General features: G+C 40.1%; 1 protein-coding gene across 2 annotated transcripts; it reads left to right on the top strand.

Annotated features, from left to right (window-relative positions):
* The first annotated feature begins 121 nt into the window (after positions 1 to 121).
* Positions 122 to 13,481, top strand: tbc1d23 (TBC1 domain family, member 23). Of its 2 annotated transcripts, XM_044014923.1 has the most exons (19): positions 122 to 195; positions 1,891 to 2,008; positions 3,217 to 3,322; positions 3,415 to 3,619; positions 3,717 to 3,840; positions 4,572 to 4,696; positions 4,782 to 4,825; positions 4,900 to 5,003; positions 5,985 to 6,107; positions 6,312 to 6,404; positions 6,493 to 6,663; positions 7,356 to 7,398; positions 7,482 to 7,588; positions 7,675 to 7,817; positions 8,530 to 8,574; positions 10,644 to 10,732; positions 11,396 to 11,531; positions 11,934 to 12,128; positions 13,099 to 13,481. In XM_044014923.1, the coding sequence occupies exons 1-19, from the start codon at positions 158 to 160 to the stop codon at positions 13,181 to 13,183; spliced, it is 2,094 nt and encodes a 697-aa protein (XP_043870858.1). In that variant the 5' UTR covers positions 122 to 157; the 3' UTR covers positions 13,184 to 13,481. The 2 variants fall into 2 exon arrangements, with proteins under 2 accessions (XP_043870858.1, XP_043870861.1); XM_044014926.1 differs by lacking the exon at positions 8,530 to 8,574.
* Positions 13,482 to 14,879: the final 1,398 nt, after the last annotated feature.

Genomic DNA, 14,879 nt, shown 5'->3' with positions numbered 1-14,879 from the left:
CTACATAGTTTTTTCTCTGTGGCCCCCACATTCCCTGGAAACGCCCCTACTGTCAAACAACAAGCACAACCCCTCGTGAATGAAATGACAGCCTGTCGTCGCGACAGACGGTGCATGTTGACGGCACCTGACGTGACGTGTCTCCGTAAACACAACAATGGCGGACGCCGCTGAGGAAGCTCTTCAGGGCAGCTGGTGAGCGGATTTGTTCTCAAACTCTCACTGTGAAACAGTCGTTATTCTCCCCGTCAAACAGCAGCGGTGTCTCCGTGCAGGAGTGGCCGGTGTAAAGTCGCCGAACACGGCTGTGTTTTGTTCCTCTTCTCCGCTCACGTCTCTGTTTCTCTGTTAGCAGCTAACAGCTAACCGGCTAACTAGCGGCTAACCAACTAACGATGGTTAGCTGGATTGTTTCTCTTGTAACAGCCGAATAAGTGAACGACTTTTAACAACCAGCTTCTTAATGACTCGTTATTTGTTAATTCGTTTATTTCTCTTTTTAAAACGTTTGTACACAGAAGGTTTTAGCCGGGAAGCTAACGAGAAGCAGCCACAATAACCGGAACTGAAACCTCAGCCCCACATACTTTTATCTAAAATTAGTCATATATATATATAAAGATATATAATATGATAAATGTGGTGTTCCGGATTACAGTTTGTAGTTAAACTTTAAAAGTTAAATCGTCTTTTTAACTTGTTACCAGTTTCCTGACGATGTTCAACACATTGCTGTGACTTTTATTCTGATATGATGCTGTTATTAATCTCAGTTTGAGATATTTAAGGGTTCCAGTAATTAATCGATTATTAAGTCAGTAACAGCATTGGTAAATCTGGGGCTGCAACAACAAATAAATTAACCATGTTTCTGTGAATTTTCAGCTTCTTAAATGTGAATATTGTTTGGGTTCTTTGCTCAATGTAACAAATAAATAACTCAAACTGAGTCATTTTCTGTTTGTGGACAAAAACAAACACATATTAGAACATCATCTTTTCAATTTTTCATTGTCTCTGACATGTTGCAGTTGAGTCAAGTGATCGAGAATATAGTTAACATGAAAATAATCATTAGCTGCAGCCCTAGATAAATCTGCTTCTGTCTTTTTATCTCCTTAAATGTGAATATTTCACAATGACACAAAATTGAATTTCTTTCTTTTGATTTTTAAGAAGTAATGATGGACATTTTATTTTTAGATCCTTTAGTTGTTTCATTTTATTATATTTAACTAACTATCAATAATTGTAGACCCTCCTGGAGGTTTTACGTACATAGTCACATAAGTAATGTAATTGACTGATGATAAACAAGTTTATTACGTTGTCAAACCTTAAAATAACTGTTAAAAATGTGTCAATCATTCTCTTGATTACTTGTTTTGTTCATAAAATGTCAGTAAAGTGTTTTACTTCAATAATGGCCTGAAATTACCAAATATATTTAATTAACTGTCTTATAGGAAAGAAAACAAGAACATATTAAAGCAGAATTAAAAAAATACTACTATCTTCTATCAACAAATAAAAACACTAAAACTAAAGAATCATTAACAAAATCCAATAAACCTCAATTAATAATTGATTAATTTTACAGCTTTACTTCAAATGTGCAACATTGTTACGAGTACAGATTACAGCGATGAATCAAAGACCATATTGACATCACAATTACTGAACAGTAAAATTCCACATAGATTCATGCAAAAACTTTATTTTCATTAAAGCTGTGAAAGGATTAAGATTCAAATTTTGCTGATGATGTGATGCCATGAAATTAGATATTAATCCTCTTTTTTCTTTATTATAAATGTCAACATTTTCATGTACATCTAGTGGATTTAGTGGAAAATGTTGAACCACTGTGCTCTGTCGGTGCTGCCTCAGGGACCAGGATCTGGTCGAGGCTCTGGACTCTGGTGGTTCTGACATGGAGAACGTGGAGGAGCGAGGCTTCACCCAGGTCAAGGAAGATTCAGCTCAACACAGAGCCAAGACGTGGAAGGTGAAGAACGTGACAGTCTACACTCACATTAGGTTCAATGCTGGATTGCAGACTCCATAAATGCTGGTTACAAAGTCTAAGCGGGTGGAGCTGCTCCACAGCTGATCTGTGTGTGGTCTCCACACAAATCTAATATTTATCTGATGTCTATAAACCCAAGACAGAGCTGTAGTTGAAAAGGTGTTAACTGCTCCACACAGAGCTGTTCAGTGTCTGTACACGTGTCATGTAGATAATATAATATAGATAATAGTCGTAGGTATAGTGTTTCAGACAGAACAGTATGTGGGTGTGTCATGCTATGGCTTTTTAGTATTTGAGGAACAGATGCAGGTCTTTCCAGTCTGTTGACATCTGCTGCTCATGAGTGATCACATGTCGACTCTAATAATAGAAACAGTTTATTCATAAACAAAATATATTTGCTATTCAGTAGTTTGTAGGCTTTGTAGCCATGTATTTTTTTTAAATGTGTTTGTTACTGACACATGGACAGAGATGTGCTGTGAGCTTCATAAAGTCTGTCAGTTTAAGTCTACAATATCTATGTCAGATGTCCACGTCTCTATCTCACTGTTAGACAGACTTTTCCCACAGGATACTGAAGTTTGCAAACCACCCACTCTCCCACACCAAAGTCCATAGAGAAAATCTGTGATATTTGCTCATGGACACACAGGACCTGCTGGTCTACTGCTACCTCGTGTGGTTACAGAAAAAGCCAAATATTACTTTTCAGACACCGAATTGACAAAATAAGGTATTTGAAGTTAGCGATGGAGGCAGCAGTGGATCAACAACTCCTGTGTGCTGTGATGTTAAAATCACTGATTTTCTCTATGAGGTTTGGTGTGAGAGAGAGAATGGTTTACAAACTTCAGTTTCCTGTGTGAAAAGTCTGTCTGACAGTGAGATAGAGACGTGAACATGTCCTTCAGCTGTTGTGGACTTTGTTAGATGAGTTTTTTATCAAGTGGCTAGAGTCGTTTCTCCACTGGCAGCCATTTTAAACTGAGCGTTCCTTTCTCTCTTGTGCTGCTCCTCATGCAGAGCACAGTCAGTGCAGACACGATATGACTGTACCTCCTACAACCACTCTTCAGAAAACGTGTCCTACACCCACATCACTGTAGTCAAGATCCCTATCATGTTTTTATGTGTCTTTATGAAGTGTCGCTCTTGTGTTGTCTCTTGTCTTTTGTGGACAGATTGCTCTAAATGTCTCTGGAAAAGGAGACACTCTGGCTTCTTGGGACGGTGTCTTTGATTTGCCCGAACAGACACTCATTCATAACCGCTGTCAACAGCTGATTGGTGAGTGGATGCGTGTGTCTCTTATTCCTGTAAACAATGGTGATTTTTGGAACTGAGTCGGATGTAACTCCTGTTTTTGTCCTTGTGTTCAGATCAGCTGGGTTTATCTGAGGAAGAGAGCAGCAGCATAGTGTCTGACGTCGAGTCTGTCATCACTTTCTACTGTAAGTCTCGCAACATTACCTTCAGTCCAGAGCTGAGCTGGCCACACCTGCTCAAACCTCTGTTGGGGCTCCTGCTTCCCCGCAGCGACCTCTACAACTGCTTCTACGCTATCATGAACAAATACATCCCCAGGTGAACCGTCATGGATGATGATGATGATGATGATGACGATGAAGTATTTCCTGCTGCTCACATAGCGACAGACTAATATCAAACGTGTGTGTTTCAGAGAATGTGTGCCGAACGGCCGACCGTTCCACCTCTTCAGACTGCTGCTGCAGTATCACGAACCCGAGCTCTGCTCCTTCCTGGACACCAAAAAGATCACACCCGACTCCTACGCCATCAATTGGGTTTGTTTTTCCCCCCTTACCATTCATATCATACTGTACGTTACAAAGTTAAAGGAATAGTTGAGGTTTTTAAACGTTGTCCTGAAAACCTGGCTATCAGTGAAGATGCAAAAACTCATTTGAGCCACTAAACAAAGACTTTGTATGAGGAAAATCTATGGTATATTAACTCTATGATATCTACGTCACATGTTCACATCTTTATCTCACTGTTTGTCAGACTTTTCCAACAGGAAACTGAAGTTTGTAAACCACTCACTCTCAGAGATGAATAGATTAAGAATATTTAATTAAATTAAATTTTATTTGTATAGTGCCAAATCATAACATACATTATCTCAAGGCATTGTACACAGACAACATCAAGGAGAGCAGAGAACCCCAACAGTTCACACAATGAGCAAGCACTAGGCATCAGTGGAGAGAAAAAACTCCCTCTTAACAGGAAGAAAACTCTGACAGAACCAGGCTCAGAGATGCAGTCAGTCATCTGCCTTGAGCGGTTGGGGTGAAAGGAAAATGGGGGACAGAAAGGGGGGAGAGAAAGGACAAGAGGGCGATGAGGTACAGACAGAAGAGAGAGAGAGACCAGGAGCAGATACACAACAACTGTATCAAGTTACAAGTTTATACAGTCAATGATATCGACTTTTAATTATAGCACAATAATAATGGTCGTAATAATATACGTTTAGTTGCATGTGTGAACTTTGTGTTTTTCTTCTGTGCAGCTGGGCAGCTTATTCTCCAGTCACTGCCTTCCCGACGTCACCCAGGCCCTGTGGGACTCGTACCTGCAGCAGGGAGACGCCTTCCTCGTCTTCTTCCTCATGCTCGTCATGCTCGTCAACGCCAAGTAAGCTGCTGCTTTTTAGAACATGTATGAAAATGTGATCCCCCTTAGTTTAATTCTAACGTGTTGTTGTTTGATGCACCTTCAGAGAGTCCATCCTCTCTCAGGGCGGAGACAAAGATGACATCATCAGTGAGTGCTGCTTCCTGTCTTCATCTCTGTGTCGGCTTCAAACTGTGGAAATGAACGATGGTGTTTTTTTGTAGAAATGCTGGAGGCTTTTCCTTCTCTCCTGGAGGCTGAAGACGTGGAGGATCTGTTTTCTCTAGCCCAGTATTACCAGAGCAAGACGCCTTTGTCGCTCAGAAAGGTGAGGTGTCGCAGAGAAATGAAGTTGGTTTTGATAAACACATTGTTGTTCACTAAAGCAGTGATTGTAATAGTGAGCATTGAGGACGTCTCTGATCAACAAGCACGTTTGAGACGTCTTTGTTTTTGCTGTGTTCTTTTATTAGTGCTCGTCTGATGTCACTGTTTCAGTGTGATGAAATTATTATTCAATTATTTCGACGATAACGAGACATGGTGGCGGAATGAATATGGATCTTTGATGACGAAAACATGATTTTTCAGATGTTCAAAGTGCATGACATTTCTGCTTATTGTGCGCGTAATCTGTCAATTAAAATCTAAAAATTCCATGGTCCGTGTTTCAAGACGGGTCAGGTGTTGGGACGCACTTTTTTTTTTTTAACTTAAACTGGACTAAAATCTTTTTCGTCCACTAAAACTGGACTAAAATCTTTTTCGTCTACTAAAACTGGACTAAAACTATCATATATAAATGACTGAAATGTGACTAAAATGAATAAGTTAGTTTTAGTCCAAAAGACCAAAACGAAGACTAAATCTATAATAGCTGCCAAAAACAACACTGCACTATTTAACTTTGTAGCTGTAGTTTTCATTGTTAACTAATGTGACTGTTGTTGTTTTAACTATCACGTAAATGCTTCACTAAATACAGAAGAAGAACTTTTAATTAAATGATTTTTCAGCTTATTATATGTGAATATGTTCTGGTTTCTTTGCTCCATATAACAAAGAAATCATTAAAACTAAATAACTTTGGTTTATGGACCAAAAACAAATCAAGAATCGTTAGTTGCATCTCTAATCAGCACAGATGTCTTATTATCAGCTGATTTGTTTAAAAAGGGTAAAAAAAGACCGATTAGAAATGGTAGAAACTCAGCAGTGGTTCTAATCCTTCCCTGACAAACAGGAGAAGGAAACTGTACAAAAGAAGTCATTGTTTGAAAGTGAGGTTTGTGTTTCTCTGTGTTTGTAGATGAATCAGAATCTGTTTGGCAGCAGTCTGGTAGCTCTGAAAGAGGAAGACACTGACCTGAGTCAGGCTCTGTGTCTCCCTGTGTCTGTCCCTGAAATCTTGCAGGCGAACCAGCTGCAGCAGGTCAGTCACATGTTCAGGACATATTAGACCACCATCACGTTTGTGTGACGTTCATGGAACGCTGCATATGTAACTAACCTTCTCTGCCACACTTGAAAAATCCCAGTTTGTCCTTTTTAATCTTTAATCTCCATGTCGGCAGTTTGTGGCACAGGACAGAGCAGATCATGTGTGATGTGTTTAAAGAAATGTCTTTACGTCCAGGATGGGGTTCGTTTCTTTGTGGTGGACTGTCGACCTGCAGAGCAGTACAACGCTGGACACCTGTCCACAGCCTTCCACCTGGACTCTGACCTGGTGAGACAGCCATAATGTATTAGGACCTGTATCTACACTAAATTTAGATGTAAATAAAGTCACACATTTGTTCCCTTTCCTCCCACAGATGCTCCAGAATCCATCTGAGTTTGCTCTCTCTGTAAAATCCCTGTTGGAGACACAGAAACAGTCTCTGGAGTCCGGCTCCATCGCCAGTGGAGAGCACCTGTGCTTCATGGGCAGTGGGAGGGAGGAGGAGGACATGTACATGAACATGGTGCTGGCCCATTTCCTGCAGGTGAGGGATGATGACAGAAAGACAAGAATGAAACGTTAAAGTTGTATGTTTTGAGCGCCCCCTGTCACTGAGAAGCAGTAAAATATGGGATGGAATTTCTTGGTAAGAACCCAAATTAAATCCACTTCTAACAATGAGATAAAGACGTGAAAATATACTTAAGATATCGTTGACTTAAGATGACATAGATTTTATTAGATGAGCCTTTTGTTAAATGGCTAAAATCTGTTTTTCTTTACCCAAAAGAACTCAAACCAAAGTCTGTATATAAAATCAGTGATTTTAGCTCACAGGGACACAGGAGCTGCTGGTCCTCTGCTGCCTCGTGTGGCCACTTTGTGTCACTGAGGTCAATCTGAACAAAGGAGACATTTAAAATTAAGACATTTGAACTTAGTGAGGCAGCAGTGGATCAACAACTCCTGTGTGTGTGTGTGTGTGTGTGTGTGTGTGTGTGTGTGTGTGTGAGTGATGTTAAAATCATAAAGATGTGAACATGTAACGTAGATATTGTAAACTTAATCTAACGTAGGTTTTATTAGAGGAGTCTTGTTTTTAAGGGGGTGCTCACAGCACAGTCGGCTCTGTGTCTGTACCTTTTTGACTGGAAGAAAATCAACGACAAACACTTGGAATTATGATATTTGATATCAATAAGGAATCTATAAAATGACATCTTTGCCTTCCCTCAGAAAAACAAAGAATACGTGAGCATCACGAAAGGAGGTTTCATGGGTAAGGACATGTAGGTGAATAATATGTTACATTTTGAAAGTGTCTGAAGTGAACACTCACTCAAGAGACTGGTGTGGTTTCAGCTCTGCAGCAGCACCTGGTGGACATAAACATCGAAGGCCTTGACTCTTCGTACATCCACTGGATCGTCAGCACGTCAGGGTCTCACAGCAGCCTCAGCTCTGCTGATGTAAGTGGCCAAAAAAACACTGCTGCAGTTTTCTCCATGTTGCTCATGTTTACCTTTTTTTTAATTTGCTTGTTGTTGTTTGACAGGGAGAGTCTCTGAGCAGCCCAGGAGACGGCAAAGGTGTCAAGTCGCTGGTCAACAAAATGACTTTTGCGCTTAAGTCCAAGTCAGTGAATGTGAAGGAGAAGATGATCAGCTTCATTGAGAACACATCCACACCTGTAGACAGGTGAGCATCCAGTCTCCCTCCGTCATAAACCAGTAAAACATTGAGCTCGGCCATAATCCACCATGTGATTCTATCCCTCTCAATATTAGTTGATTCATTTGATCAATAAGTTGAGAAGAAAACAGGACAGCAACAGTTTTTAAAGGTACAATGTGTATAATTTAAATCCAATTGCGATTATTTTGACAGGAAATGCGAATGCGATATTATTTGCGATATCTGAGGGAATGGTAATTTTTACATCATTATTCTCATTTTCATTTAAAAAAACATATTTAAAAGGATTAATGTGGGATATTTGTGTAGCTCTGTGAGAAACAAAGATGTTCTCTTCAGTCTGTAGAATAAGATGTGTCATAATAATAATTAATCTAAAATGATATTTTGACACACAGTTTGGCCTGAACAAATACTGCATCTCCTGCGAATCCAAATTCAGTTCAACTTTATTTGTATAGTACCAAATCACAACATATATTCTCCCAGAGAAAAGAAGAGAAACCCAGCAGTTCACACAATGAACAAACACGGGTCAGTGGCGAGACAACAAAGAAATAGGTTTCAGAAACTTTTTCTTTTCTGAAACACACTCATGTCGTGGTCAGCTGTGAGTGAGCTCACACTGATGAATGTACCTGAGTTGTGACCTCTGACCTGTGACTGATGTATTTTAACTCCACTTCATCGAACCTTGTGCCTTATTCCACACTAGAATATCTTTCAATCTGCCTTGGCCAGAGAAGGTGATTCCAGATCGGTAAGAGCTTCCTGACGTCCAGCTGTTTGTCACCAGCATGAACAGTGGCTGTAGACCTGCACTTCCCCCTGTAGGCCTGTAGGACATGTAGCTCACTGACCAGCTTCAGACCTGCTGTTAACGTCACACATTACGACTCTGGTGGCAGCCATTCAATTATTCTTAGCCGTTCTCTGCCATTATACACATGTGGACAAAATTGTTGGTACCCTTCGGTTAATGAAAGAAAAACTCACAATTGTCACAGAAATAACTTGAATCTGACAAAACTAATAATAAAAGTAATAATAAATAAAAATTCTATGAAATTTAACCAATGAAAGTCAGACATTGCTTTTCAACCATGCTTCAACAGAATTATTTTAAAAAATAAACTCAAGAAACAGGCCTGGACAAAAATGATGGTACCCCTACAAAAGACTGAAAATAATGTAACCAAAGGAACATGTTAATTCAAGGTGTGTCCACTAGTTATCATCACAGGTGTCTATAATCTTGTAATCAGTCAGTGGGCTTATATATAGGGCTGTTTGGTGTCATGGTGTGTACCACACTCAACATGGACCAGAGGAAGTGAAGGAAAGAGTTGGCTCAGGAGATTAGAAAGAAAATTATAGACGAGCATGTTAAAGGTAAAGGCTATAAGACCATCTCCAAGCAGCTTGATGTTCCTGTGACTACAGTTGCACATATTATTCAGAAATTTAAGATCCATGGGACTGTAGCCAACCATTTTTATTTATTATTACTTTTTTCAGATTCAAGTTATTTCTGTGACCATTGTGAGTTTTTCTTTCATTAACTGAAGGGTACCAACAATTTTGTCCACGTGTGTGTATAAGCTGGATATAATCTGTTATATAATCTTAATGAGTAAGTAATAGTAGTAATAAGTAATAAGTATTTAGAAAAAAATTCTAAATCCTTTTTTTGAGTTTGTGAGTTTTTTTCCTCTGTTTGTTTGTTTATCCTCCACCTCCGGGGGTGCTAACATGACATGTTGCTGCTGCAGTATATCAGTTAGTTTTCACACAGGTTACATATTTTGTGATTTTTTCCTCATAGTTCATAGAAGATGCAGCTTTACACTGCTGGGATTGTTCACTTTGTTTAACCATATTATTGGTAACGGTGTATTGAACGTAGTAACGCAACGTTCAGTTGATTGAGCACGATCAGTTAAAAGAGTTAAAAAAGTTACATTTTTCACACTACAAGACAAATAGTGAAAATCTCACCAACATCGTTCTCCTCAGTTGCTCGTGAATGAGGTCAGGAAAAGAAAGAGAGATCAGGGCTTAAATTAAGCTGCTGACCTTTGAAAATATGTGTTGTTGGGCTGTCATTTTTTTTCCAAAAATTAAGTTTGAACAACTTGATAATGAACCATAGTTCGTTTAAAATAAATTTGAACATTACATGAACGTTAAATGAAGCCAGCCCGAACCAGGTCAGATGTCCATGCTGTCGTGTGGACAGAGATGACGGCTGATACTGAGATGTGACTGTGTGGACGCAGCCGCAGAGTCATGACGGATGTCAGCACCAGGTCTGAACTTGGTCGCTAACGCATGCTAACTCTGCCATTCTTCATACAGCGTGGGCAGAACGTGCCCCAGAAGTTTCTTCATGCTTCCACTAACACTCAGCTCTGCTGTAACGTAGCTGCTGCTCAGCTGCCGTGACCTCAGTTTCAGGAAACATCGACTCATCTTCACGTCCACCTCCAGTTACTGAGGAGCTTCACTGAGAACCTCAGCTTCACTAACAGTCTGTCTCTCCATCACATCAGATGATAGACGGGGCTATGTGGGGAAAAATTCTAATAAAACTAGTCATTCATCGACGTGAATTAGTGCCGATAGCCCTGAATATCATTCACTAACTAACCCTCAACTCTTTACCTTTTCTCTTCTCTTTAACAGCATCACATACATGTGGGGAAAACCTGGAGATCTTCATGTCATTGCTGTCTGTCTTCACCTCTGCTACTCTCACATGTATTTACTTGATCACAGGTGCTGATGTTTGTTTGGTTCTCAGTCCTGATTATTTTTCTGAACATGCAGACACGTGAGCAGCAGCGACCGTGTGGGTAAACCTTATCGAGGAGTCAAACCTGTCTTCAGTATTGGTGATGAAGAGGAGTACGACACGGGTAAACATCACATTTTCATCCTCTTTACGATACCTGAACTTTACATATCAGCAGATACAGATAAATTAAAAGATAAGTAAAACACCAACTTATTGTGGTCTGAGCACAAACACTGTCACAAATGTAAGGACCTAAATTTTCAGGAATACTCTGGTGAAAATGTGCAGATGAAAGTGACAGTGACAGGTTTCACACGTGTGTCAGGTCAGCTCAACCAAAACCAACCAAACCCAACCCTGATCTCTACAAAATAAGAATTAAAAGTTATTAAAAGCTTGACTTATCGTTACACAGTGTAGGCATTAGTGGGCGCCACATCTGCAGCAAAGTCTCAGCAAATACAATGACAACTCCAATCTTCATTTGAACGTTTTTAGAATGAAGCTGCTTGTGTCAGATTATGTCTATGTCTAGCAGCTAATGATTGAATTAATTATTTTGTAAATGTGTTTTTAAACAAGCTGATGTCCGTACACATATCATATATTGTCTGTTTTATTTGATTCAAATTAACGGTCTCGCACACATATCGGATCCTTTTGTATTTTGTGGCTTTTATAAAATCTACCCATAAACTCAAGCCTTTAATTTGAGCTTTTATTTTGAAAAGTCTCTTCTTGCTGTCATGTTAATTTAAAAATGATGAGTCTCTTGTCTCCATAGACGAGATCGACAGCTCGTCCATGTCGGACGACGACAGGAAGGAAATCGTAAACATTCAGACGTGGATAAACAAACCTGATGTAAAACATCACATTCCGTGTAATGAGGTCAAAGAGACGGGTCACATGTTCCCCAGGTGAGTTCAACACTGTCTCTCACACACACACACACGTTTGACATTCATGACTTGAAGGGACATTGCATTGACTTACATTAATTTCCTGGAGACTTACTCTAACCTTAACCACAATTACTACTGGCCTAATCCTAACCCTGACCCTAACCTTAACCTAACCCGAACCTCAACCTAAGCTTAAAACATATCTTCACCTTAAAATGTAGTCATTTACGTTGTAGGGACTTGATTTGTGTCCCCAAGACAAGTCCCCATACTGTGACTGTGTAAACAGTTTTAGGTCCCAACATTAGTAATACCCACACACACACAGGCACACACATCAACTGATGTGGATATGTTCTGCTTTGTTTGCTCCACATAATTAAAGCAATAATGAGGGATTTTTCTGTTGTTTTGCAGCCACTTGTTGATCACAGCGACTCACATGTACTGTCTGAGGGAAATTGCCTCCAGAAAAGGCTTTGCTTACATCCAGTCCAGACAAGCTCTGAACTCTGTGGTGAAGATCACGTCCAAGAAGAAACATCCAGAACTCATCACCTTCAAGTTTGGCACCAACAACTCGGCCGGAGTGGAGATATCAGCTGTGGAGAGGTCAGTGTTTACACGAGAGTAGTGGACGTCTGTGAATGTACAATAAAGACAAATTCTGAAGGAATGAAGGCTTTATTTTTGGCCATGGGCCATGCCTTGGCTTTTAACCGGAGGGTTCCTGATTCGAGTCCCCACCAGGTCAAAAAGGCTGGGGTACACCTGAGCAGGGTACCCAAAACCCCCATTTGCTCCCCGGGCGCTGCTCAGTGACTGCCCCCTGATCCTACTACGAGGAAGGTTTCTAGTAGAGGATGAGTTAAATGCACAGAAGGAATTTCCCTTAGGGCATAAATAAAAAAAATAATTCTAGATTTACATATCAAATCTATCAATATAATATGTTCAAAATATTTTATGTGTGAAATTCATTATTTGGCCCATTTTTAGCACTATGTTTGCCCATATTTCCAGGCAGAAGGTGATTTATCGAGCAATAATGGAAAATATAAAATATAAATGCACATTTGCTTAACAGATCTTTAGTCTTGTATGTATTGTCTTTGATTTTCCATCATTTACGTGCAGTTTCCAGCAAAATATGTGATCAAATAACAACACCAAGACATTTATAAAATTGCTATTTTCAAAAGCAAACCATTTTAAAATTAAATGAAATTCTTTCTACAACAAAAATGTTTGTATTGTACTTTTGAAGCATTTCGACACTTTACAAAGGTCATGTAAATATAAACAATTTTGGACCCACAATAGAACCCTGAGGAACACCACAGCTTAATCTCAAAGATTCACATGTTCTATTGTCCAAAGAAACATACTGCCACCTGCTGGTTAAATGGGAAAACAGCCACGATGAGCTACGCCTACTTTACCATACGACATGAATTATTTGTTTTGTGAATGCTGTTCACATTAAACATTTTATCACTAATAGTATTATTTTATTTTGTAGCATGGAACACAAACGTTATCATTTCCTCTAACCACTTCCTCGTCTACTTCCTCCTCTCAGATATTTGATACCAAATGCAGGCGACGCCACCAAAGTCATCAAGCAGCAGATCATGAAAGTCCTCGACGCTCTGGAGAGCTCGTAAAAAAAACAACTGAGATGACGACGGCAACGACCACTCGCCACGACGTAAACTGTAAAGAAGAGTGAGAGCTTCTGGGGGGGGCGGCGGTTCCTCGTGGACATGCCCACTACGGTGTTGACTGTGCAGCAGACACGGCGTCACACCGCTGACTGCAGGTCTGTGGGACAGACTCTGTGTGTGTGTGTGCTGAAATACTTAGGTGCTCTCTGCAGTCGTCCAACATTATCTTACACTCATTTAAAACATGTTGGTTCTCGTGTTCGTTTGAATTTACTCTTGATAAAAACAACAAAAACTGTCTCATTTCCTCTGGGCCTTAACGTAGCTTTTCTGACCGACCGCCGGAAAAACCTGTTCAATCATTTCACCACAAGCATCTCTGTCCTGAACACTGCCTTTGTGTTCAGTTCTTTTTATTATTCGCTGTTGATTTAAAGGGAGAGTGCAGGGTTTCTGAGGTGCTGACCTGTAGAGCTCATAAATGCTCTTCACTTAGTGAAGACACTGGTTTTAGACACTACAAAATCTACGTCAGTTTAATTCAATGATATCTTATGAACATGTTCACGTCTTTAAATCACTGTTAGACAGACTTGTCCAACAGGAAAGTGAAGTTTGTAAACCACTCACTCTCCCACACCAAAGTCCATAGAGAAAATCAGTGATTTTAACATTACACACACAGGAGTTGTTGATCCACTGCTGCCTCCATCACTAAGTTCTAATGTCTTATTTTGACGATTCGGCTTTTAAAATGTTTTGTTCAGATTGACTTCAGTGACACATAGTGACCACACGAGGCAGCAGTAGACCAGCAGCTCCTGTGTCCCTGTGAGCTTAAATCACTGATTTTCTCTATGGACTTTGGTGTGGGAGAGTGAGTGGTTTACAAACCTTGACTTTCCTGTTGGAAAAGTCTAACAGCAGCAGGGGGCGCTCTCGGCTCTGACTGTGTTAGAATATCATACAACCATACTTAAAAAAACAGACACTGTCCCTTTAAGGATGGTTGTGTTGGTCAGGACGTGAGCATCAGTCGGCAAAGAACGACACACATCCCCCAAAAAAGTGCTGACTCATGATGCAGTTTTTATTTTTTACTGAAACAACAGTTATATTAAAGGACCCGTGTGTAGGATTTAGTGGCATCTAGTGGCCAAGTTGCATATAGCAATGAACTGACAGTGTACATGAGAAAGTACGGTGGCCTGTGGGTAGTGTCCAAATATGAACGGCCCTCCCAGAGCCTGTGTTAGACATGTCCACTCTGGGCCTCTGTACAAACATGGTGTCGTATAAAGGGCTCATTCTGAGGAAACAAAACATGACGGGTGTTCATTTTGATTTGTAATAAATAAAAATATCATTTTAAATATATGTATTTTACATACTGGGGCAGTTTGATGTGATGATGTATATTTAACATGAAACCATTTACTGATAGTTTGAATATGCAGTGAATTACAGTGAGTGTGAACGTCACTCACAGCGCCCCCCTCTGGACGACATGAGTGGTACAGCTGTTTGTCAGAGAGCCTGAGCTCCTCAGTATTTTCCCTCATTCAGCTTCAGTTTGATTTTTCTGGTGTAAGTGAAGTTAACGACTGCTAAACCATCACTGTCACAACGACTGAGTCTGTTTCTCTGTTTGCCTCAGTTCACCTTTGGCCTCTGACCTGTGACGCGTGGCTGAAGT

The sequence above is a fragment of the Solea senegalensis genome, unplaced genomic scaffold (genome assembly GCF_019176455.1).
Source record: "Solea senegalensis isolate Sse05_10M unplaced genomic scaffold, IFAPA_SoseM_1 scf7180000012646, whole genome shotgun sequence".
NCBI lineage: Eukaryota > Metazoa > Chordata > Actinopteri > Pleuronectiformes > Soleidae > Solea > Solea senegalensis.
Note: the sequence above shows the minus strand (reverse complement) of the source record. Positions and strands in the feature narration are given on the sequence as shown.

What these genes read in the sequence shown, in the direction of transcription:
- tbc1d23 (XM_044014923.1), top strand. Translation starts at nt 158, where the DNA reads ATGGCGGACGCCGCTGAGGAAGCTCTTCAGGGCAGCTG. An exon ending in ACTCCTACGCCATCAATTGG is followed by an intron (nt 3,841 to 4,571) that starts GTTTGTTTTTCC and finishes TCTTCTGTGCAG; the next exon opens with CTGGGCAGCTTATTCTCCAG. An exon ending in ACATCCACACCTGTAGACAG is followed by an intron (nt 7,818 to 8,529) that starts GTGAGCATCCAG and finishes ATTCCACACTAG; the next exon opens with AATATCTTTCAATCTGCCTT.